A 23,877-nucleotide genomic window follows, 5' to 3' on the forward strand; every position below is an offset into this window, starting at 1 on the left:
TCGTTTTATTCAGAATTTTTAAACCCTGAACGAGGCAAGATTTCTGTATCATCACGGCACTGTTGTTTCTGTGTTTCCTGAGAGTTCAGACACACTGAACAGAAAACTGGCAGGACAGACACTGGGGCATGGAAGCTCCTCTAAGTACAATGAGTGTGTTGAGGTAATTTGAAACTGGAGAGGGTCGAGGACTCGGTCCCTGAGCAGGCTGAGGTTTCTGTCCCACTTCCCCATCTGTGTGGGTCACAGGGAGAAGCACCGCTGTGCTTGATCTGACAGTAGTAGTCGGCCTCGTCCTCAGGCTGCGGCCCAGAGACGAGCAGGAGGCCTGCATTGGCGGAGGCGTCTTTGGCTCCAGAGAAGCGGCTGGGGACCCCGGGGCCCTGGTGTTTACCTGAGTCTGAGTAGTAGCACAGGAGGTACTGGGGAGGGCTCCCTGGCTTCTGCTGGTACCAGTGTATGGCATAGCTGCCAACACTGAATCCACTGCTCAGGGTGCAGATGTGTCTGGTTCCAGGAGAAGCAGAGAGGACGGGCGGCTGAGTCAGCACAGGCTGGGAGAGGGAACCTGCAGACACAGACACATCAGAATGAACTGGACAAACAAGGTGCAGCTGCTGGTGTAGTAGAAGTACAAGAAATTGATTCAGATTAGGGACACCTGGGTGTCTGAGGCCTGCCCCCACCTGTGCATTGAAAGAGGAGCAGGAGGAGCAGAGGAGTCCAGGCCATGGTGCTCACAGACCCCTGGGCCCCACGTGGGGCTGGGCTGCCCCAGGCCTCCTTTTCTCCCCACCCTGGGCCACAGGAGGGGCTGTGCATGCAAATGTGTTTCAAGCTGGGCCTGCCCAGCCCCTCCCTGAGTCCTGGTGCTGGAGCTCAGCTCACACTTCACATTGAGAAGGAAGCATATTTGCTTCTCCTCTTGAGGAAGTCCTTGTGGAAAACAACTGTACCTGGACTACCCCAGGCCAGACAGGGCACCGCGGGTGAATCCCATCAGGAAGCCCAAACACAGCCACCAGCACCAGTCTTCTCTGAGTGAATGGCCCTCACTCTACAGTTGTGTGGAGCCTTCACAATAGTCCCACATACTCACCTGCTGGTCACAGGCACACACTCCTCATGGCCTGAGGCCAGCTGGGGTCTGCAGTCACCAGGTCACTGACTCTAGTCACACACCCAGCTCTGATCCCCAAGTGCTGTAGTTGCAGAATAATGTACTGATTACTGTAGGCTCTGCTTCCCAGAGTCCTGCACATGGAGCTACAAGCATGTACACTACAACTCTTTTGTTACAGTATACAAGATTATTCATCCCAAAGTGCAAAAAGTCAGGTATCACAGAGGATGGTCAATGAAGCTGTGAAGGCCATTAGAGGATGCTCAGGTAGGTAGCACAGAATGGGGGTTTCCAAGAATAAACTCCATGGGATACAGTGCATAATTCGGCAAATATATCAAATGTCATGTGTAGAGTAAGTGATTTTCAGGCTTTTCTGAATCCTCTCATGTCTGTGGTGGAAAAACACATTCCATCTTAATTGAGGAAAGTAAAGGTTATTTTCATGAGTAAATGGCAATTGAACTTTTGTACTCGTGCTGATGTACTTTTAAAAAATCACAATAAAATATTTTTAAGATTCAAAAAAACAAAATGTATGATGAAGAACAGAGCTATTCACATTGTCTCAAAGTACTTCCCCATGAAATACTATTTAAATTATAAAGTGGCATTACAGAGGAGAATCTCAGCAGATACTACCTTCACTGACCAATGCTGACATCACCATTGGGTGACATACAAAAATTGTCGGTCCTATGATGGGCTGCAATACTTCTTTAATACTCTTGCTAAAAATGTACGATCTGAATCTCACCATAAAGACACATAAGAATCCATACTGAGGTACGTTCTACATTACTAGAATTTACTCTTCAAAGATTTAAGGCCAAGAAAGTCAAGAGAAGACTGAAGAACTGTTCCCAGTTGCAGGAGACTAAGAGACATGACAACTAAAGGCAATTTATGGATATGGACGGGATGTTTTTGTTTTTTGTTTTTGCTATGAAAGGTACTATGGATGAACAAAACTTGAAAATAATATGGGGATTAAATAACAGAATTACTAGTGTTAATTTTCTTATAGGAAAGGCTACATGTAGTTTTATAGAATGAACTGAGTTGCAGGAAATATACACTAAATGATCGGGGAGATAACATGTTACCAATTTACTCAAATGGTTCAGGGTCAAAAAAATATTTTTCTACTACAACTTGGAACTTTAATTTTAAGACTGTTTCCAAAAAGTAAACCTAAAGTAAAAAATAACAAGAACAGGAGAAAAGCAAGTCCCACTTTACCATGAGGGAAGATCTAGGAATCCATGTTTACATTACAATTATACAGACTCAGTTTTATGGCATTATAACAATTGTAAAACATCCAAATCCTGACAATAGTCTGTAGGGTAAGGAAAAATGTCAGGCTTTTCTGCCCTCCAGCCATCAGGATAGATGATGGATCCTTGAGGTCCTGAATGCATGCCTGATGGCGGGCACCTGCAATAGGGTGTGGGCATAGGTAGATGGGATTCACCTGGGCTAAGACTGGGCTTTTAAGGGTGGCGTCACAGGGATGCCAGCAGAAGCCGAAAGAGAAACAGAGAAGCCAAGAAGCCAAGAGAAGCAGAGAGAGAATGAGAGAAGGCCGGGGAACCCAGAGAGAGTGAAGACTTGCTGGGGGCTGGGAGGCCTGCCAGCCTCCCGGCTCCCCAGCAACCCTGCCTGCCTTGTACCTGGTAAATCTAAATAAAAAACCTGCAAGAGCCTCTGAGGACTCGGACTCCTCCTTTACCCGGTCTGCATGAGATCAGAAAACCTGCTCAGTGGTCCTTCCAGCCCCTACAATTGGCGTAAGTCCGCAAGATGATCCCTGCAGACGGGTATGGAGCCCTCCAAAGACCTGGAGGGACTAAGGAGTAACAGACTGTGTTTGCTTGTGACGACGCTGGAGGCGTCATGGTGGCACAGCAGATGGACAAGGTCTGGGAGCTGCAGGACGAGACCTCGCGTGGAGGAGATGCCCGAGAGGACCAGCCAACGACCCCTGAGGCATGCTGGGGAAGAGAGGACCATGATTTGGAACTCACCAGTGCTGATGCAGGGAGAGGCCAATGGACTTGGACTGATGGACTTGGACTGACAATCCCGCCAGAAGACGGAGGATCTTTGGCAAGTTAAGTTTTGGGGATCATGGGGGAGGGTACTATTGTTTGTTGTAGGGTAAAGAAAATATCAGGCTTTTCTGCCCTTCCGCCATCAGGATAGATGATGGATCCTTGTCCTGAATGCATGCCTGATGGTGGGCACCTGGAATAGGGTGTGGGCATAGGTAGATGGGATTCAGCTGAGCTAAGACTGTGCTTTTTAAGGGCGGCGTCACGGGGGGACGCTAGCAGCACCAGCAGCAGCACCAGCACCAGCAGCAGCAGCCGCCGCAGCCGAAGCCGAAGCCGAGAAGCAGCAGAACGAACGCTAGAGAGCCCAGATAGAGTGAGGACTTGCTGGGGGCTGGGAGGCCTGCCAGCCCCCCAGCCCCCCAGCCAGCACCCCTGCCTGCCATATGCCTGGTGAACCCCAAATAAAGGACCTGCGAAACTACTGAGGACTCTGACTCCTCCTTTGCCCGATCTGCATGGGATCAGAAAACCTGCACTGTATCCAGTCCTGCCCCTTTACAATTGGCGTATGTCGGCAAGATCCATGCAGACGGGTATTGGAGCCCTCCGAAGACCTGGAGGGACTAAGGAGAACAGACTTTGCCTGTGACGACGCTGGAGGCACCATGGCGGTATAGAAGATGGATACGTCCACGAGCTACAGGATGAGACCTGGCGTGAAGGAGACGCCCGAAAGGACCAGCCAACGACACCGGAAAGGACCAGCCAACGACACCGGAAAGGACCAGCCAACGACACCGGATAGGACCAGCCAACGACACCGGAAAGGACCAGCCAATGACCCCTGAGGCAGCAGGCCATTGCTGAAGCAGGGAGAGGCCAATGGACTGATAGACTGATGAACTGATGATTTTGGACTGACAATCCTGCCAGAAGGCGGAGGACCTTAGCAGGTTATGTTTATTTTTTGAGAATCTGGGGGTGGCCGGTGGGCCTGGATGGCCAGGGGCAGCCTGTGTGCCCAGTGGCCAGGTGGAGGAGAAAAGCCAACTAAGGTGGCAAAAGCTGGTACTGATGCTAAGTTGAGAAGCCCTAAAGCGGCTGTTAAGCAGCCTGGGTATGCTGAAGCCCTGTGAGTCTCGTAAAATCACCTATGGGTGATGCCCTGCTCATTCTTGAGTGAGGGTGAGGAGCTGAGGAGCCCGTCCTTGTGGGACGGGTGGGGAATGTGGCTTGGGGTGGAGCCCAAGCCAAATGCAAAGTTTGGATCCCCAACCCATGTGCTTGTGCAGTGGGTTGGCTTGAGAGCAGGGGTCTGTGAGTCGCATGGGTGGCTGTGAAGGCCGAGTGTTGGAGCGACTGCAGACAGAAACCCTGAGGGTTGGCGATTACCCCCAACAGAATAAAATTGCCAATCCCAGAGCTAGTGCATCCTGGGGGTGGATGCTGTGTGTGCCTTGTAGCCGAGACTACAGCCAGAGAAGGCCAGGAAGCCTGACGGCTCCTGGTGTGTTATAGCAGATGCCGTGTGTGATTTCCCCTCCCTCGTATGAGCAGTGCCTTCGGCAGCAGATTTGGTGGCTCATCTGCTGGTACCAATAATTGTCTTTTGCACTTGGTTGGTGCCCTGCCTGGACTTATTTGTGTTCTGTTGTATTTTGTTATGTTGTATTTTGTTATTTGATGTATTTGCTTTTGTGGGCCATGGCTGCATTGTTTGTTTGCTTAGAAAATTGTGTATATATGTATAGACTGTATGGCAGAAAACCCTGAGGGGGTGGACTGTAGGGTAAAGAAAATATCAGGCTTTTCTGCCCTTCCGCCATCAGGATAGATGATGGATCCTTGTCCTGAATGCATGCCTGATGGTGGGCACCTGGAATAGGGTGTGGGCATAGGTAGATGGGATTCAGCTGAGCTAAGACTGTGCTTTTAAGGGCGGCGTCACGGGGGGACGCTAGCAGCACCAGCAGCAGCACCAGCACCAGCAGCAGCAGCCGCCGCAGCCGAAGCCGAAGCCGAGAAGCAGCAGAACGAACGCTAGAGAGCCCAGATAGAGTGAGGACTTGCTGGGGGCTGGGAGGCCTGCCAGCCCCCCAGCCCCCCAGCCAGCACCCCTGCCTGCCATATGCCTGGTGAACCCCAAATAAAGGACCTGCGAAACTACTGAGGACTCTGACTCCTCCTTTGCCCGATCTGCATGGGATCAGAAAACCTGCCTTGTGCCCTGTCCTGCCCCTTACATTTGTACACCCCACAAAATGGGAATCTGGGCGTGGCCAGTGGGCCTTGATGGTTGAAAGCAGCCTGTGTGTGCCCAGCAGCTAGGCGGAGGAGAAAAGCCAACTGAGAAGGCAAAAGCTGGTGCTGATGCTGAGTTTGGGAAGCCCTGAGTGTCTGTTCAGAACCAAGTAAGCTGAGGAAGGCCAGTGAGTCTCGTAAAACCACCTGTGGGTGATGCCCTGCTCATTCTTGATTGAGGGTGAGGAGCTGAGGAACCCATCCTTGGGGGACAGGTGGGGAACGGGGCTTGGGGTCGAGCCCAAGCCGAAGAGGGGACCTAAGAGAGGCCGCATACAGAGTTTGGATCCCCGACCCATGTGCTGTGCAGTGGGTTGGCCTGAGTGCAGGGGTCTGCGTGTCACATGGGTAGCTATGAAAGCCGAGTGTTGGAGCGACAGCAGGCAGAAACCCTGAGGGCTGGTGATTACCCCCAAAGAGTAGAGAATCCCCAATCTAGGAGTAAGTGCGTCCTGGGGGTGGATGCAGTGTGTGGCTTGTAGCCGAGACTATAGCCAGAGAAGGTCAGGAAGCCTGACGGCTCCTGGCATGTGACAGATGTCTGAGTAGTTCCCCTCCCTCGTATGAGCAGTGCCTTCGGCAGCAGATTTGGTGGATCATCTGCTGGTACCAATAATTGTCTTTTGCCACTAGGTTGGGGCCCTGCCTGGATGCCCAGCAGCTAGGCGGAGGAGAAAAGCCAACTGAGAAGGCAAAAGCTGGTACTGATGCTAAGTTTGGGAAGCCCTGAGTGGCTGCTAAGCACTAAGTAAGCTGAGGAAGGCCAGTGAGTCTGGTAAAATCACCTGTGGGTGATGCCCTGCTCGTTGTCGAGTGAGGGTGAGGAACTGAGGAACCCGTCCTTGGGGGAACGGGTGGGGAACGTGGCTTGGGGTGGAGCCCAAGCTGAATGCAGAGTTTGTATCCAAGGATCCCGACCCATGTGCTTGTGTAATGGGTTGGCCTGAGGGTAAGGGTCTGTGTGTCGCATTGGTGGCTATGAAAGCCGAGTGTTGGAGTGACCACAGACAGAAACCCTGAGGGTTGGGCGATTACCCCCAAAGAGTAGAGAATCCCCAGTCCAGGAGTGAGTGCATCCTGGGGGTGGATGCGGTGTGTGGCTAGTGGCTGAGACCATAGCCAGGAAGGCCAGGAAGCCTGACGGCTCCTGGTGTGTTACAGTAGATGCCGTGAGTGGTTCCCCTCCCTTGTATGAGCAGTGCCTTTGACAGCAGATTTGGTGGCTCATCTGCTGGTACCACTAATTGTCTTTTGCCACTAGGTTGGGGCCCTGCTGGACTTATTTGTGTTCTGTTGTATTTTGTTGTTATATTGTGATGTATTTGCTTTTGTGGGCCATGGCTACATTGTTTGTTTGCTAAGAAACAGAATTGTATATATGGACTGTATGGCAGAAAACCCTGAGAGGGTGGACTGTAGGGTAAGGAAAAATGTCAGGCTTTTCTGCCCTCCCGCCATCAGGATGGAACCATCAGATGATGGAACCCTGTGGTCCTGAATGCATGCCTGATGGTGAGCACCTACAATAGGGTGTGGGCATAGGTAGATGGGATTCACCTGGGCTAAGACTGAGCTTTTAAGGGCGGCATTATGGGGATGCCAGCAGAAACTGAAAGAGAAACAGAGAAGCAGAGAAGCAGAGAAGCCAAGGGAAGCTGAGAACGCCGGGGAGCCTGGACAGAGTGAAGACTTGCTGGGGGCCCCGAGGCCTGCCAGCCTCCTGGACCCCCAGCACCCCTGCCTGCCGTGTACCTGGTAATCTAAATAAAATACCTGCAAAAGCCACTGAGGACTCTGACCCTCCTATACCCATTCTGCTGGATCAGAAAACCTGCACTGTGGTCTTCCTGCCCCTATAACAGTCACAGCAGCTGGGTGTCAAAATTATGTTATAAACGTTCAAAATACAAAACACTACTAAGAGATGAATCACAACTGGGTTGTTTGAGTGCTATTGAAACAGTTGGTATTTGGGCAATTTGTTATGTGTAAAACTCAATAGTGCTAGTTTTCATTCACTAAATCTACTTAAAGTTTAGTTAGATGCCAAGAAACAAAATGTAAAGTAAACAAATCAGAATGATATGAAAATATTGTCCTCTAATAAAAATTTACACAAGTATAGGAAACAATTAAAATGCATGTAAATAGCCCAGTAAGTCAAGTTGTATTATTTTATCATTCAGGTCATGTACTTTACCTTCAAAATCTTTACATTTTCTTGGGATGCTTCAAAGGTGAATTTTTTTGTATATATATATTTTTATTTCTATATTCCCCATACAATTGCGACCCCCTTATTTTGACCCCAATCCCTCCCAACCCCGCCCCCCACTCCCCATAGAGTGTCTCTGGTTCATAGTTGTTTGTTGATTTTGATTTTTACTTTCTTATAGTTATTCTTCTTCTTGGTCCCTTATTTAAGTTTTCTGGATTCCTGCAATGAGTGAGACCATCCGGTATTTTTCTTTTTCTTTCTGGCTTATTTCGCTGAGCATGATCCCTTCCAGCGCCACCCATGTTGCTGCAAATTGCATGTGTTTATCTTTTTGAATGCTGAGTAATATTCCATCGTTATATGTACCATATCTTCTTGATCCAGTCATCTATTTTTGGGCATTTGGGTTGTTTCCAAAGCTTAGCTATTGTAAACAGTGCTGCTAAAAACACAGGGGTGCAGGTGCTCTTTGGAATTGATGTTTCTGTGTCCTTTGAGTAAATACCTAGGAGTGGAATTGCTGGATCATATGGAAGCTCTATGTTTAGTAGGTCGAGAAATCTCCACACAGCTCTCCATAGTGGTTGGACCAGTTTGCACTCCCACCAACAGTGCAGAAGAGTTCCTTTTTCTCCACACCCTCGCCATCATTGGTTGTTGCTAGTTTTTTTAAATATGAGCCACTCTCACTGGTGTAAGATGGTATCTCATGGTAGTTTTGATTTGCATTTCCCTGATTACAAGTGATGTTGAACATTTTTTCATATGCCTGTTGGCCATTTGCATTTCCTCTTCAGAGAAGATTCTTTTTAGCTCTTCTGCCCATTTTTTGACTGGATTATTTTCTTTGTTTTTGTTGAGTCTCATCAGCTCTTTGTAGATTTTTGTGATCATTCCTTTATCATTAGTGTTGTGTGCAAAAATGTTCTCCCAGTCGGTGGGGTTTCTCTTTGTTTTTGTTATTGTCTCTTTTGCTGTGCAGAATCTGATGTAGTACCAGCTGTTTATCTTTGCCTTCACTATCACTGCTTTGGGTGATGTGTCTGTAAAGATGTCTTTGATGTGCAAATCACGTAGTGTTTCGCCTATATTTCCTTCTATGTATTTTATGGTTTCAGGTCTTATGTCTAGTTCTTTAATCTATTTTGAGTTGGTTTTTATGTATGCTGTGAGGTAGTAGTCAAGCTTCATTCTTTTGCATGTAGCGACCCAGTTTTCCCAGCACCATTTATTGAACAAATTTTCTTTGCTCCAATGTATATTCTTTGCTCCTTTGTCAAAGATTAGTTGACCATAAGTCTGTGGGTTTATTTCTGGATTTTCTATTTGATTCCATTGGTCTGTGTGTCTGTTCTTGTTCCAATACCATGCATTTTTGATGACTATGGCTTTGTAGTATAGTTTGAAGTCTGGGAGTGTGATGCCTCCAGTCCCTTCTTTTTTTTTTTTTTTTTTTTCAGGAGAGCTTTGTCTCTCTCTTCGGGGTTTTTTGTGATTCCATACGAATTTCATCAATAATTGTTCTATTTCTTTGAAGAATGGCATTGAAATTTTTATTGGAATAGCACTGAATCTGTATATTGCTTTGGGTATGATGGCCATTTTAATAATGTTTATTCTTCCAATCCATGAGAAGGGGATGTCTTTCCATTTCTTTGTGTCTTCTTCTATTTCTTTTAACAGTGTTTTATAGTTTTCTTTGTATAGGTCCTTTACCTCTTTTGTTAGATTTATTCCCAAGTATTTGATTTTTCTTTTGTTTTGATAATAAAAGGGATTTTTTTTTTTTTATTTCATCTTCTTCAGATTTATTTTTTGTGTATAGGAAGGCTACTGACTTTTGCGCGTTGATTTTGTATCCTGCCACTTTACTGAACTGATTGATGAGTTGAATTAGTTTTTCTGTGGAGTTTTTGGGGTTCTCTATGTATATTATCATTCATCTGCAAATAGTGATAGTTTGACTTCTTCTTTTCCTATTTGGATTCTTTGTATGTCTTTCTCTTGTCTTATTGCTCTGGCTAGGACTTCCAGTATTGTATTGAAAAGCAGTGGTGAGAGTGGACATCCTTGTCTTGTTCCATATCTTAATGGGAATGCTTTCAGCTTTTCACCATTGAGAATGATACTGGCTGTTGGCTTGTCATATATGGCCTTTATGGTGTTGAGGTATATTCCTTGTATCCCAAGAATTTTAAGGGCTTTTCTCATGAATGAGTGTTGCACTTTGTCGAAAGCTTTCTCAGCATCTATTAATATCATCATATGTTTTTTATATTTCTTTTTGTTGATGTGTTGGATAACGTCGATTGATTTTTGGATGTTGAACCATTCTTGTGTTCCTGGAATGAATCCTACTTGGTCGTGGTGAATTATCTTATGGATGCATTGTTGGATTCTGTTGACAAGGATTTTGTTGAGGATTTTTGCATCAGTGTTCATTAGGGAGATTGGCCTGTAGTTTTCTTTTTTTGTGTTGTCCTTGTTTGGTTTTGGTATTAGTGTAATTTTGGCTTCATATAACGTGTTTGGTATTATCCTTTCCTTCTCAAATTTTTGGAAGAGTTTGTGAAGGATAGGCACTAATTCGTCTCTGAATGTTTGGTAGAATTCATTTGTAAATCCATCAGGTCCTGGGCTTTTGTTTTTGGGGAGATTTTTGATTACCATTTCAATTTCACTGCTTGTAATTGGTCTGTTTATGTGTTCTATTTCTTCTTTATCTAGCTTTGGGTGATTGTAGAGTTGTAGGAATTTGTCCATCTCCTCTAGATTGTTGAACTTTTTTCCATATAACTGTTCATAGTAGTTACTGAAATATTTGAATTCTGGTGTGTCTGTTGGGAGAAAGCACAAATGAATAGGATCATAAATGAAAGATCCTGTTTATTGTGCTTTCTCTTTTTTCCTTGGCTAGGGGTTTGTCTATTTTATTGATTTTTTTGAAGAACCAGCTCATGGTTTCATTGATCTTTTGGATTGTTTTTTTAGTTTCAATTTCATTTATTTCTGCTTTGGTTTTTATTATTTCTTTTCTTCTACTGGTTTTGGGTTTTTTTTTTTATTGTTCCTTTTCTAGATCTTTGAGCTTCGAGATTAGGTTGTTTCTTTGAGTTCTTTCTTATTTCTTGATGTGAGCCTCTATTGCTATATATTTTCCTCTTATTACTGCTTTTGCTGCATCCCATACATTTAGGAAATTGGTGTCCTCCTTGTCATTCAACTCAAAGAATTTTTTAATTTCTTCTTTGATCTCCTCGTTAGTCCTGTGGTCTTCCAGAAGTGTGGTTTTCAATCTCCATGAGGTAGGAGAGTTCCTTGCCTTCTTTTTATGGTTTATTTCTAGTTTGATGCCTTCATGGCCAGAAAAGATGGTTAGAATGATTTCAATCTTGGTGTATCTGTTGATGTTTGTATTGTGTCCCAGTATGTGATCGATCCTGGAGAATGATCCGTGTGAGCTTGAGAAATATATGTACTCAGATTTTTTTGGGTTTAGTGTTCTATAGATGTCTGTTAAGCCCAAGCGCTCTAGATCCTTATTTAGAGCTTTAGTGTCTTTACTTATTTTTTGTCTTATTGATCTATCCATTGTTGATAGTGGTGTGTTAAAGTCCCCCACTACATATGTGTTTTCTCTGATGTCTGTTTTCAGAGATGACAATAGTTGTCTAATATATTTTGGTGCTCCTTCGTTTGGTGAGTATATGTTAATGAGTGTTATTTCTTCTTGAAGTATTGTCCCCTTGATTATAATGTAGTGACCATTAGGGTCTCTTTTTATCTTTTTGAGTTTGAAATCTGTTTTATCTGATAAAAGTATAGCTGTTCCTGCTTTCTTTGTTGGTCCATATGCTTGTAGGATTGCTTTCCATCCTTTAACTTTGAGTCTATTTTTATCTTTTGTAGCTAAATGTGTTTCCTGGAGACAGCAAAGGTTGGATTTTTTTTCTTAATCCAGCCTACAACTCTGTGTCTTTTTATTGAAGAGTTTAGTCCATTTACATTTAGAGTTAATAATGATGTTAGCATCTGTATTTGCCATTGTGTTTGTCTTTCCTTTGATTTTATTTATTCTTTTAATAACTATTTTTTTGGCCTTCTTTAGTTGTTATTCATCTCTCTGAGGTTCTGGCTTTAGGACTCCTTGTAGTATTTTTTGGAGTGGGGGTTTAGTCGTAATGAAATTCCAGAGTTTCTGTTTGTCTGGGACGGTCCTTATTCTTTCTTCACAGAGGAAGGAGAGCTTTGCACGATAGAGTATTCTTGGTTGGCATCTGTTTTCTTGGAGTCTATTGACTATGTCCCTCCACTCTCTCCTTGCCCGTAGTGTTTCTTTGGAGAAGTCTGATGTCAGTCTGATTGGTTTTCCTTTGAATGTTACCTGTTTCTTCCCTCTTGTCAGCTTCATTATTTTTTCCTTGTCCTGGATTCTTGGGAGCTTTACTATTATGTGTCTTGCTGTATTTTTCCTTTCGTCGTAGAAGTTTGGTGTTCTTCTTGCTTCTTGTATATCAATTTTCAGCTCCTTCTTCATGCTTGGGAAGTTCTCTTCAATTATCTCCTGGAATATTTTCTCTGTTCCTACATCTCTCTCCTCTCCTTCTGGGATTCCTATAACTCTTATATTTCCTTTCCTCATGGAGTCAGATAGTTCCTGAAGTCTTTCTTCGGTCTTTTTTCTTTGTACTTCTCTTTCCTTTTCTGTTTTGGTTCTTTTTATTTCTGTGTCTTCAAGAGTACATATTCGTTCTTCCATTTCATCTATTCTGCTTTCATTGTTTTTCCAGTTCTTTAGCACCTCCATTAATTCTTTGATCTGCATTTCTTTTACTTCCCTCTCTAGGGACTCAATTTCATTCTTCTGATCATTGATTATTTTTCCCTTATCATTGTTTTCTTTTATGATTTCTGTCAGTTTTTTAATCATGGCAATTTTAAATTCTCTTTCTGGAAGACTCAGAAGTTCTTCCAAGTTACGGTCGTTGTAATCTGGGGGGTGGTTTTCTTTTTGTGGTGTGCTTTTTTCCTGAGGAGTTGCTGGGTTGCGTGTGGTTTTTCTACTCCCTACTGTCTGTTTTCCTTTTTTTTTTTTTTAAAAAAAAAAGGCATGTTTTATTTATTTGTTTGTTTGTTTATACAAGCACTGGGTACAGTCAGAAGCGCGGGAGGGTGAGAGAATTTACCAGAGCCAGAGCAGGGAGCAGAGCAGGCAGAAACTGAAGTACACTGCTGAGGGGAGCAGCGGGCGGCAGGAGAGGTCTGTGCGCCATGTGGGACCCTCCTCCAGTGGGCGGGGAGCAGCCGGGGATTGAACCTGCGCCGCAGAGGCCGCGGGCAGCTTCACAACCCAGCGCTCAACCACTGCGCCACCAGGGAGGCCCTACTGTCTGTTTTCTAATTTGCTGTATGCATTGGGATACTGTGTTGCTGGTACTGGCCAGCATCTTGGGCGAACTTCCCAGCTCACCTCTGGCTCTTCGAAGAGCCATCTGCCGGTTTCAAGCAGGTTTTACTGAAGAAAGGTCCCTGTTCTAAAAAGGCAATGCGGGTTCACACTCCTCTGCTGCCCCCTCTGGGCTGGGACTGCAGGATCGAATGGGCCTGGCATGGGCAACTTCCCAGCTCACCTCTGGTTCCTCCAGAAGCCTTCTGCCGGTTTCAAGCAATTTTTACTGAAGAAATGTCCCTTTTCTAAAGTGGCGATGCGGGGACATACTCCCTGCGCGCCCTGTCTGCCCTGGCAGTGGTTCCCGCTCCCCCTCTGGGCTTGGACTGCAGGCCAGAAGGGGCCTGGTTTGGGCGAACTTCCCAGCTCACCTCTGGCTCCTCTGGAAGCCTTCTCCCGGTTTCAAGCAGTCTTTACTGAAGAAATGTCCCTGTTCTAAAGTGGCAATGCGTGGACGCACTCCCTGCACGCCTGGTCAGCCCTGGCGGTGGGTTCCCGCTTATATAGGATTCTTATTAAGATTTTGGAGAGTCATGGCTGATTTGGGATAGAACATTTGATTGAAAAGGACAGACCAAATTCCTATCTCACCTTCTAGAAAGAAGACTTGAGAGCTGACTCTTCTTAATGGAATTCTGTAGGGCTCAGAAGATTCACGAAGTGACCAAAGTGTCTGTTTCAATTGGCGCTGCCATCTTCATATCTATGGTTTATTAAATTATTGGCCTAGTTCTTCACCCTTCACTTTATATATTCCCTTTGCTCTGGAAGTTGTGTGGCATGCACTTTCCTGGTCCTTGACCTCAAAAGTGCATCTTGATTTCATGAGATGTATCTGTAAATTCCTACAAAAGCTCAATATGATCCAGATTCAACTTCAGCAGCAGCTGGAAAGAAAAACAAAGAATTGCATTCTTTATCGAAAATACTTTGTCAGGGCTTCCCTGGTTGGCATAAGGAGTTAAGATGCAACCTATGAAGCCATCCGCAGCCACTGCAGCACGAGTTTGAACCCCAGCCAGGGAGCTACCCACATGTTGTGGCACACCTCTCCTGACTCACCATCTGCTCCCCTCAGCAGGGTATATAAGATAGTGACAATGGAAATTAATTTTTAGTAATTAATTTATGCTTAATTCATAAAGAGGAGTTACTGTAAATGATAAACATCTGTTTGGATGTCAGTCATAAACTTAGCACATGGTGGAAAAATGAGGCAGGTAATGTACAGAGAAACTTTAAAATTCTTATGAACCACAGTCAAACTGAAATCAATCATAAAGTAAGCCAAAGTATCTCAAAGTATACTTCTGGTTATCAAGCAATAATATTTAATTTCTAACATCTGATTAAACACAGATTTTCAAGAAATTTTAAATGTGTTGATTTAGTTACATCTAATTCAATAACATCAGTGATTCTGAAAATGCGAGAGCCAGGGACTTATAATTTTAAATTTTATGTCTACTTTATTAGCACAAGTAACTGACATTTACTTAGCATGTATAAATAAGTTAGTGAATGACTAAGAATTTTGTCAAAGTATAAATGAATATCGCATCAGAAATTTGAAACCCAAGGTGATATAAAATTTGTCAAAAAGTAATGTAGGGCCTCCCCAGTGGCGCAGTGGTTGAGCACTGGGCTGTGAAGCTGCCCACAGCCTCTGCAGCACTGATTAAATCACCCGCCACTGGCGAGGGTCCCACATGGCATGACAGACCTCTCCTGCCGCACCTGCTGCTTCCCTCAGCAGTGTATTTCGTCAGTCTGCCTGTTTTGTTCCCTGCTCTGGCTCTGGTGAATTCTCTCACCTTCCCACACTTCTGACTGTACCCAGTGCTTGTATAAATAAATAAATAAATCTTAAAAAAAAGAAAGGTAATATAACTAACCTTGTCATAGTTAAGTGTCTATGCTTTCATTTTAAGGTCGTGGGTTGAAGGTAGGAAAAGTTGTTGAATTTTGTCTAGTAAGAAAACTATCAAGCATGAAACAATTATTAGGACTATTGAGTGGACTTGTTGCAGAAGATAGCGGTAGGCATGGCCTCAGAGGAGCGTTGAATACATGTTCGGGATGTGTTTCCCCCATAAGACGTTCAGTATTGACTTCTGTTAGCTTCTCAATGGTCCTGTGAAGACTGCCAAACCCAAATCCTTAATATTTCATTTTGGCCTGAATAATTTGCACTTTAAAAACAAATGTTGCCATAACATGAATTTCCCATAAAACAATGTTTTAACATTCAAAATGTGTTGGCGCATACTTACTGTTTATAATTAGGGGTTTAAAATTGTGGTAAAGAAGCCCATGTTTCTGGAGGGTTCCTAATAAGTAATTCAAAGCAGGGAGGGCGGGCAGTGATGGAGGCGGCTTGAGGGATAATGTCAAGCATTTCCTTTCACTATCCTTACACATTTCACTCAGTACCTCTGAGAGTTAAACCTTTGGCACTGAAGATTTACTTGGAGCAACAACTTCTAGGGGAGAACAGGAGAGGTGCCTGGTGCGTGACTAAAGAGAACTTAATAGCTCCAGGGAAAAGAAAGCCCCTAACACTGTTACAAAGGCACTGGTGTTAAGATCTACCCATGTGGGCTTCCACACACCTTCTCAAGCAGAAGCAGAACCCAATATTTATTTGTAGTCAGTCTGTGAATGATACTACCCTTCACCTCCTGCAGCTTTCCTCATTTCACTTGTAGGCCTTTCTGGAGAGCAGAAAATCTAAAACTGTGAAGGATAGTTTGTCTCAGGGTGCCCTCCAGCAATAGTGTCAGAGACCACGTCAAGAAAATTAATTCACCAGTAGCCAAACTGTGCTAAGTGTAGTGATACTTGAAGACCACTTGAATTGAAATTGTAATCTTCAAAAAAATAAACTCATTAATATTTCTACTGGGGGAATTATGACAAGCAATTTTATAACAATAACACTAAGTTACAAAGTTTCAAATATCCTTATCTTAAAGTCTATTAGATCAGGTTAACTAGATGAAATTATTTAGGGCTAAAAATTAAGTCATGTAAAATCAACAAAAGAGAGGAGATTCAGTTCCCCCGCGGTAGCGCAGTGGTTGAGCGCTGGGTTGCGAAGCTGCCCTCAGCCTCTGCAGCGTCGCTTTGATCCCCAGCCGCCAGGCTAGGGTCCCACATGGTGCGAAGACCTCTCCTGCTGCCTGCTGCTCCCCTCAGCAGTGTATTTCGTCTGTCTGCCTACTCTGCTCTCCCCTCTGGCTCTGGTGAATTCTCTTACCGTCCTGCGCTTCTGACTATACCCAGTGATTGTATAAATAAATAAATCAGTCTTTAATTTAACAAAAAACAAAAAAGAGAGGAGATTCAAACTGTCCTGGAATAACATTTTAAAGATATATTCACTGGGCCTCCCTGGTGGCGCAAGGGCTTGGGCATCGCACTGTGAAGCAACCCACAGCCTCTGAGGCATGGGTTTGATCCCCAGCTGGCCAGGGAGAAACCCACATGGCACATTAGACCTCTCCTGACTAGCCCCCAGCTCCCCTTAGCAGTGTATTTCAGTCGTTCTGCCTGTTCTGTTCCCCACTCTGTCTCTGGTGGATCTTCTCACCCCCCACATCGCTGGCCTGTGCCCCAGCTCTTGTATGCATAAATAAAAAATGAATCTTAAAAAAAATATTCACTTATTAACATTATTTTCCAAATAATGACTTCTTACTAATTACATGAACCTGGATCTATAACAATTATGCTTTAGAGGTAAATAAATGAACTAAGTTTATTTTCTATGATTCCTGTTTTTTCAGCTTACGTGTTTACGTTATTTTGCAATGATTGTCTCATTTTTGATTCTTCTAGGTAGAGCTGCATGTATTTTCCCAATTTTATTCTCTGTGACTCTAATTCAGTTTGCAGTCTGCAATTTTCAGTTTCCAAATTTTTATATCTGACTTCCATTTGACTTATTGAAGTAGTCTGAGTACCTCTGAACAGTTTCAAATTGTCTTGAGGTGTTATTTGTGCCTAAAGAAAATTAAAATACATTTTAATGCTTATAATCTGGATAATTATACAGGTATCTTTCTGAGTCAGTGATTCAGAGAGCAATTTCAATCATGAAGGGCCTCCCTGGTGGCCTAGGGGTTAAGTCTCAGTGCTATCACTGTGACCTGAGTTCGATCCCCCGCCAGGAAGATAACCCACACATGCCCCAACAGACCTCACCTGTCTCACCTGCTGTTCCCCTTAGCAATGTATTTCAGTAAATCCACCTGTTCTGCTCCCAACTCTGTCAAATGTCCTCTTAAACCATCACCCCCCTGCCCGCCCCGTCCAATTGCACCTCTGGCCTACACTCCAGTTCTTCGAAGCAAACATTAATTTAAAATTTGAAAATTAAAAAAAAAATTTCAAATGTGAGAAAGTTAGTTTAAAACTATCAATATCAACTAAGTTTATTGTGAATTATAAAAATAAAATTGAATCATTCCAATATCTGTACTCATGTAATCTGATAGTCCAAATAACAAAATCCCTTTTAAAAGTTGGTAATTGAAAAATATAAATTAAGAATAGCCTAAGAGCATGGTACTACTTTTAAATCATCATATTTTCTCATAGCTACCTAAATAAGATATTTCTGTTCCTGATTTTATATCAATATCACATTATTATGTTAATAATATACAATGCTAACATATGTACTTTGAAAAATATCATCCATTGACCTTCTTTATCATACAACTTCCTGTTTACTGAATTCAGTTGAAGAAAGAGAAGTTGTTATCCTCTTGCCTAAACTGCTATGTAGCTTAGACAACAGATTCAACCCCTTAACCATTCTTCCCTGACCAATTTGCAAAACTTGACAATCCCCTGAAAGTCTCAAAGGGAAGTGGAGATGGAGGCAAGACTAGTGGTGGCAAATTTCACACTGGGGAACATTTTCCCTCTCTGTATTAGATCCTTACATTAACTTCAATTCTCGGCTCAAATCCTTCTGTCTCAGAATAAAAGTGAAATCATTCCAATGGCCTTCAAGACCCTAAGGACTCTGCCTCCACCTACCTTCCTGACCTCAACCCTTACAAATTTTCCCTCCTCACTCCCTGCCCGCTACACATGCATCCTGCCACCCCTCATTTGTCTGAAAATGAGGGTCTAAGGCCAAAGTAACACATCACAGAGATATCCAATTCTGTTAGTGTTGGATAATCTAGGTCCAAATGATAATAATTGAGCCTTGAAATGAGAATTGTGAGAAAATTATTTATAAAAGTGTTCAAAGTAAAGTATAAATCACAGTAAGAAGATTAAATCAGAATTTTGCTGAAACACAGTACATTTGCTGAAACCAACATTTGTCTCAAATTATAATTTCATGAAAAATAGATGCCTTTAAAGTGCTGAGCAGGTCTTTAGATCACATAATTGGAGACCAAAATATTTTCAAATTCAATTCAAACTGACATGAGTAAAAATAAAGCTATATCAACTGTTATCTAAAATAACTAAAAAAAAAAAATAGTAAAGTCTCCTGAAAGAAAAGTTCTATGAGATGCAGCCTCTACATTTTAGTTCATCTGGAAAATCTGGAGTTGACTGTCAAGGTAATACACTTACTTGACTATTAATTCCAAAATATTCATTTTAGGTATTGAGCACTTTTACCTAGCTGCCTCATCATAGTACAAAATTGGGGTTTAAAGATTCATATTTTTATTTTAGCAGTATGACTAAGTTATTAATATCAGTCTGTACCTATTGACAACTTATTATTTGCCCTTTTAAAATTTCATAGGTGACTCTACGTCTTTACATAGTGTAATGCACCTCTCAGGCCTAATTTTTATTTACTGGACACAATAGATGGTTCTAAGCTGACAAAGCAAATATGATTAGAATCTATATATTTCTCACATTCACTAGATTCAATCTTTAGCCCTAACCAATTATTACTTTGAGTTTTCCTTCAGGAAGCTTGAAAAATAACTTTCTGAATAGAATACTTACTTCTCTTGCTGCTTTCTTCTTTTCATAATTATATATTCTTTTTTTAAAACAATTACATTCATCAATTAACTCATCGTTTGTTTCGTTTTGTTTCTCATTTTCAGTTCGAAGCCTTCTTATAGTGTCCTGAAACTGGCCTCGCATATTCATTACCGTCTCCTCTTTATTGTCAGCTTTTTTGCGAGCCTCATTCAGGTGCTGTTGAAGCAACATGTTTTCCCTCTGTAGTTGAGATAATGTCTCCTCTAAATGTAGCTTCTCCTCTCTTGTCTCTTGGAAATGATGTTCTAGGTCTCTCTCGGACTTGTGACTTTGACCACGATCTTGTACAGCAGCATCCAGTCTACGACGGCAGGATTCAACTTCTGCTTTCAGCGTTTCTGATTTTTGTTTTTCATGTTCCAGTTGAGTGCTCAGCGAGTTATTTTCACTCTTTAGAACAAGAAGTTGTTCACAATATTGGGATATTGTTTTTGCAAGTCTTTCCTCACTCCGTCGTATTGTTTTTCGCAGAAAATCATTCATTTCTTTTATAATTTCAATGGTCTTTTCTTTTTCCTGGTTTTGATTTTTCATTGTATTTATTTCCAGTTTCAGCATACTGATTTCATCCTGCAAAGTGTGGCTTTTATGTACTCGATCTTTCTCTCTTTCATTACTCTCAGAAGCCTAAGTAAAATACAGATTTTGTTAGCAGTCAATGAAATTACAATTTCTCTGAAATTAAAAAGCAAATGATATGCTTATAAATGTAAAGATAGCAACTGAGCCTATCCAACAAAAAATCAGTTTGACATCAGAATTTACATAAGCATAACTGCCCCAAAGTTCAGGAATTACCTGAAGACTGGGTCCACGACGATAAAAAGGAAACATGAGAAAATTAAGAATCTCAGAATGGGAAAGAGACTAGCTATGAATTACACAAATGCAGAAGGCATAAAAGATTAGTGTATATCTTTGGACTGATTAATTTTCCTGAAAGTTTTCTTTTTCCCTGGGCTTCCATTTATATTGTACTTTTCTAGCATTTTTAAGGTCAGTTATAAGGATTCAATCTATTGTTAACTGGTAAACCCAGGCATGGTAGTATGCCTGAAGTTCTAAGCTACACATATGAATGAACTCATTTAGATGTCAACTCAGGAAGGGAGAAGTTAAAAATACAGGCAAACTACAGGATTTCCCCAGGTCTTCTGACTCTACTAGCGCTAGTGTACCAAACTGCATCTGCTTCCTTGGAGTAAATATTTTGATACAAAAGAAGTCTTCTGTTTCAAAGCACTAAAGGTAAATAAGGTGAAATTTATATGCTCTCTTTAAAAATCATGAGATTATTCCCTGGTGCAATTAGTTTTAGTTCTTCTTCAAAATGTTTAAAATAGTAATAAATGTGAAATAGAAAACCACTGCAGAATTTGTGGAAATAACATAATTATTGATAAATTGTCACTGAGTATATATTATGGCATATCATTTCTAAAACTCCTTATATGGACATAGTTGCTATTAAAGAGAAAAAAAAAAGTTACTTTTCTCAAAACTAGAAAAGATACATCCAAAGTATTGTGTCTGACAATACTTCTGATGAACATAGATGCAAAAATTCCCAATAAAAATCTTAGCAAACTGTATAAGGAGGATTGAACACAGGAGCCCCATGGCACCTAAATGCCATAAGGCATGCTGGTTTGGGGGCTCTCTGCCTCAGCATGCTGCCACATGGGGGCAGCCCTTTCCCCACTCTATACCTCATCCATGCTCCCTCAGCCCCCAGCCTGGCAGGCCCCAACTGCAGTGGCAATGGTGGTTTCCTTGCTCTACCCCTCACCAGCTGGTCCTGGGGCTCTGGCAGTGAGGCTCGCCCAGGCCCAGAGTGAGCTGGAGGGAAAGAGGCCTACAGACTGTGCACATGGCCATCACGGCAGGCTCTGAGCAGTGGCCAGCTCTCCAACAGCTCAGACTCATCAAACAGTTCTTCTGCAGAGCCACATGCACGACCTCACCAGCCCCACTGAAGCATGCTAACTCATCAAACCTCCAGCCCCACTAAAGCTGGTTCTGCAGAGCCCACCACCAATGAGCTTGCTTGTCAGGTCTGGACAAGCAGCCACAGTTGCACTTTTTGAATATGACACTGGGATTGAGGTGGACCAATCTTACCAATTCCATTCCAGGATTTTTTGAGCCCATTGAAGATTCTAAATGGGCCAATCAGGTGGGGTTTGAAAGGTGGGGACCCTGATGAGGATAAAAGCCTGCACAACAACTGACTTGATGCACTGAGCAGATCCATTCATCAGACCCTTCACAGACAGATTTATCGGGACTTCAAGACTTCCACAGACCTTCACAGAGAACTCCACAGCTCTCTGTAGAATGTTGCAGGGACCACTGATACCTCCATAGTCTTCAACACTTTCAAGACCTCTGCAGACTGTGAGACCACCACAGATCTTAGCTTCAATCTGCAGTCTTGTAACTGGAATCTTGAAGCCCTCAGAGGCTTCAGGGCAAGGTGATTGTGTTGGGGTAACTTGTGGGGGCTTCAGCCCACTGCCTGTGGATGGTACCCTCCCAGACCCCAGTTAGGCTAGCTCTGGCCATGCCTCTCTGGAACCAACAAGCCCACGAGCCTGACCTGACCTGAGTGCAGATCAGACTGGACTTTTCCCCCTTCAGTTTCAGGCTCTAGGAGTCAAAATTGAACCAATCAGGTGTGAGCAAAATGGACCAGTCAGGAGGGAGTTAAGAAGACCAATCAAGTTCCAGTCTACTTCATTAATTATTCAGATTGAAAAATGAAAAATGAGCTGATTAGTGATAAATGGTCCAATCAGGTGCTTAGGATTGAAAATGGCCTAATCAGGCTTATACGGTGGAGGCCCCTGAAGGGGATACAAGGCAGAACAAGAGCCAGCTTGAGGCAGAGGCAGCAGCGGTCTCTGTGGAGGTCTATGGATGTGTGGAGGTCTAAAGTCTACAAGGTTTACATTCTACAGAGGTCTGGTGAGTCCCATGGAGATGGACTGCTTGATGCATCTCTCTCTTCAGAGTCTGGGAGCAGAATCTTTCTTCTTCAAAAATGGTTTGATGAAAGCTTTCTCTTCAACAGCAGTATGAATCCTTCTTTCTTCTGAAGCTTGCAGCAGAATGCTTCTTCAGAGGTGGTTCAATGATTCCTTCACTCTTCAGAGGATGGCTGCACACTGACTCCAGCTGGCTCTTGCTCTGCCTGGTATCTCCTTCGAGGCACCCCCCTCAACAAGCCTGATTGGACCATTGTCAATCGTAAGCATCTGACTAGAATGTTTGCAACCTGAACAACAGACATCAAATTAATGGGATATTGTAACTAGTTTTGATTAAAGTGTTAGAAATATTAAAAGTTTGCCAGGGAGGAACTTGCCTTCATTAAATCACTTCTTAGAGCTCTCAGTTCCACAGCTACTGATGACAGTGTGGACTCCAGCTGCTGCTTCACTTGAACGCCACTCCTGTAGTGCTCTTCTTCGCTTCGCAGCCGATCCCTAAGTGTTCCAATATAAAGTCAGCATATTAAAGGTATGTATGACTTTAGGAAGTATTTCAGAGAGAAAAAAATTTGAAATGATACAGTACCGTTAGGGTTAAGGTAACCTTTTTGCTCCACATAGTTATTGGTACTCTCTTTGAATAGTTTAGTTACAAATTTAAAAGGAAAGTTTTTGTTTTTTAAACAAGCTTACAAACACACTAGAACAAAATTTCAACTTCACAAAATATTACAGCTACTACTACAAATGATTTACAGTGTAAGACAGCATCTTCAGATTTCTTGCACACAATATCCATTTGTAGATCACTATAATCCAAGACTAGATGAGTGAGTCTGTTAAGTGTTGCTCTACTCTTTTTGTGTTTCTTCTTTTGCAACTTTCCACTGAGCTTGTTGATCACTAGGTATTTTAGAAATCATTTTCATACTCCTTTTGGAACAAGACAACCCATATTCACTAAGTATAATAAAAAGTAATATGTGCTTTTAGCACAGACCTTGAAATAATTTGATATAGTAGGAGAGAATTGTTGAATACATTATTCAGTAATCACTTTCCACTTTTCTTTTTATTCCATGCATAGGTTAAGAATAAAACTGCATAATTTTTTTGTTTGTGGTAATTTTATTTTTATTTATTAATCTTTTTTACTTTTTAACATTATTGATTATCTTTAGAGAATATTTGATTTCCCTGATCATATGTAGTCTCCATAAATCTCCCACCACCACATCGCCCATGAACCATACATTTTTAAGAGACATCTTCTGTCTTACATTTTTAAAGACATCTTCTGTCTTCAGAAAAGTTGCCATTTCATGTGTGTTGTTGGAAATGGAAATTCATATGAACTCTCGTGAAAACAATTTAGAAATATAGATCAGAGACATTTTAGCATTGCTGCACTTCAGCCAAATACTATACTAAAGATTTTTTTTCTTCAGTATACAGATTGATACAAAAGGAAATCCTTGCAGCAATAGTTACAATACAGTATTCCATATGGTATACTTCTATAGGGTCATTGAAAGTATGATTTGGAAGACTATACAGTAAATTATTAGCAAAAGTATTCACTATCAAAAACTTGCTATACTACTTCCAAGAATTTTATATTCCACAGCACTAAATAAAGAAGGTTTCTACTCTGTAAAATCCTAGAAGGCAAGTTAGCAATTACAAAACTTCTCTTA

At 42.5% G+C, this 23,877-nt stretch overlaps 2 protein-coding genes across 2 annotated transcripts in view; both read right to left on the reverse strand.

Moving 5' to 3' along the window:
• LOC119244457 (ankyrin repeat domain-containing protein 26-like) lies at positions 1–22,623 on the reverse strand. The gene is made up of 5 exons (XM_054694869.1): positions 22,555–22,623; positions 19,146–19,814; positions 16,945–17,156; positions 13,743–14,038; positions 1–568 (listed from the first exon to the last, which is right to left on the reverse strand). Exons 1-4 carry the CDS (start codon positions 22,558–22,560, stop codon positions 14,029–14,031), a joined length of 897 nt encoding a protein of 298 aa, XP_054550844.1. The 5' UTR covers positions 22,561–22,623; the 3' UTR covers positions 1–568; positions 13,743–14,028.
• The window catches only part of LOC119243994 (uncharacterized), a 31,425-nt gene continuing 30,170 nt past the window's right edge, over positions 22,623–23,877 (reverse strand). Inside the window, exon 8 of the mRNA XM_054694648.1 lies at positions 22,623–22,675. Within this exon, the coding sequence (XP_054550623.1) occupies positions 22,626–22,675 (50 nt within the window). The 3' untranslated portion in view covers positions 22,623–22,625. The remainder of the gene's footprint in view (positions 22,676–23,877) is intronic.

This window comes from Talpa occidentalis, unplaced genomic scaffold, assembly GCF_014898055.3.
Source record: "Talpa occidentalis isolate TD23 unplaced genomic scaffold, MPIMG_talOcc4v2.1 talOcc4.14, whole genome shotgun sequence".
In the NCBI taxonomy this organism is placed as follows: Eukaryota; Metazoa; Chordata; class Mammalia; order Eulipotyphla; family Talpidae; genus Talpa; species Talpa occidentalis.

Bases quoted from the DNA above. Each gene is read 5' to 3' on its own strand.
- LOC119244457 (XM_054694869.1), bottom strand. The intron at 17,157-19,145 runs GTAAGTATTCTA...AATTTTCTTTAG, and splicing joins AGAAGAAAGCAGCAAGAGAA to GCACAAATAACACCTCAAGA.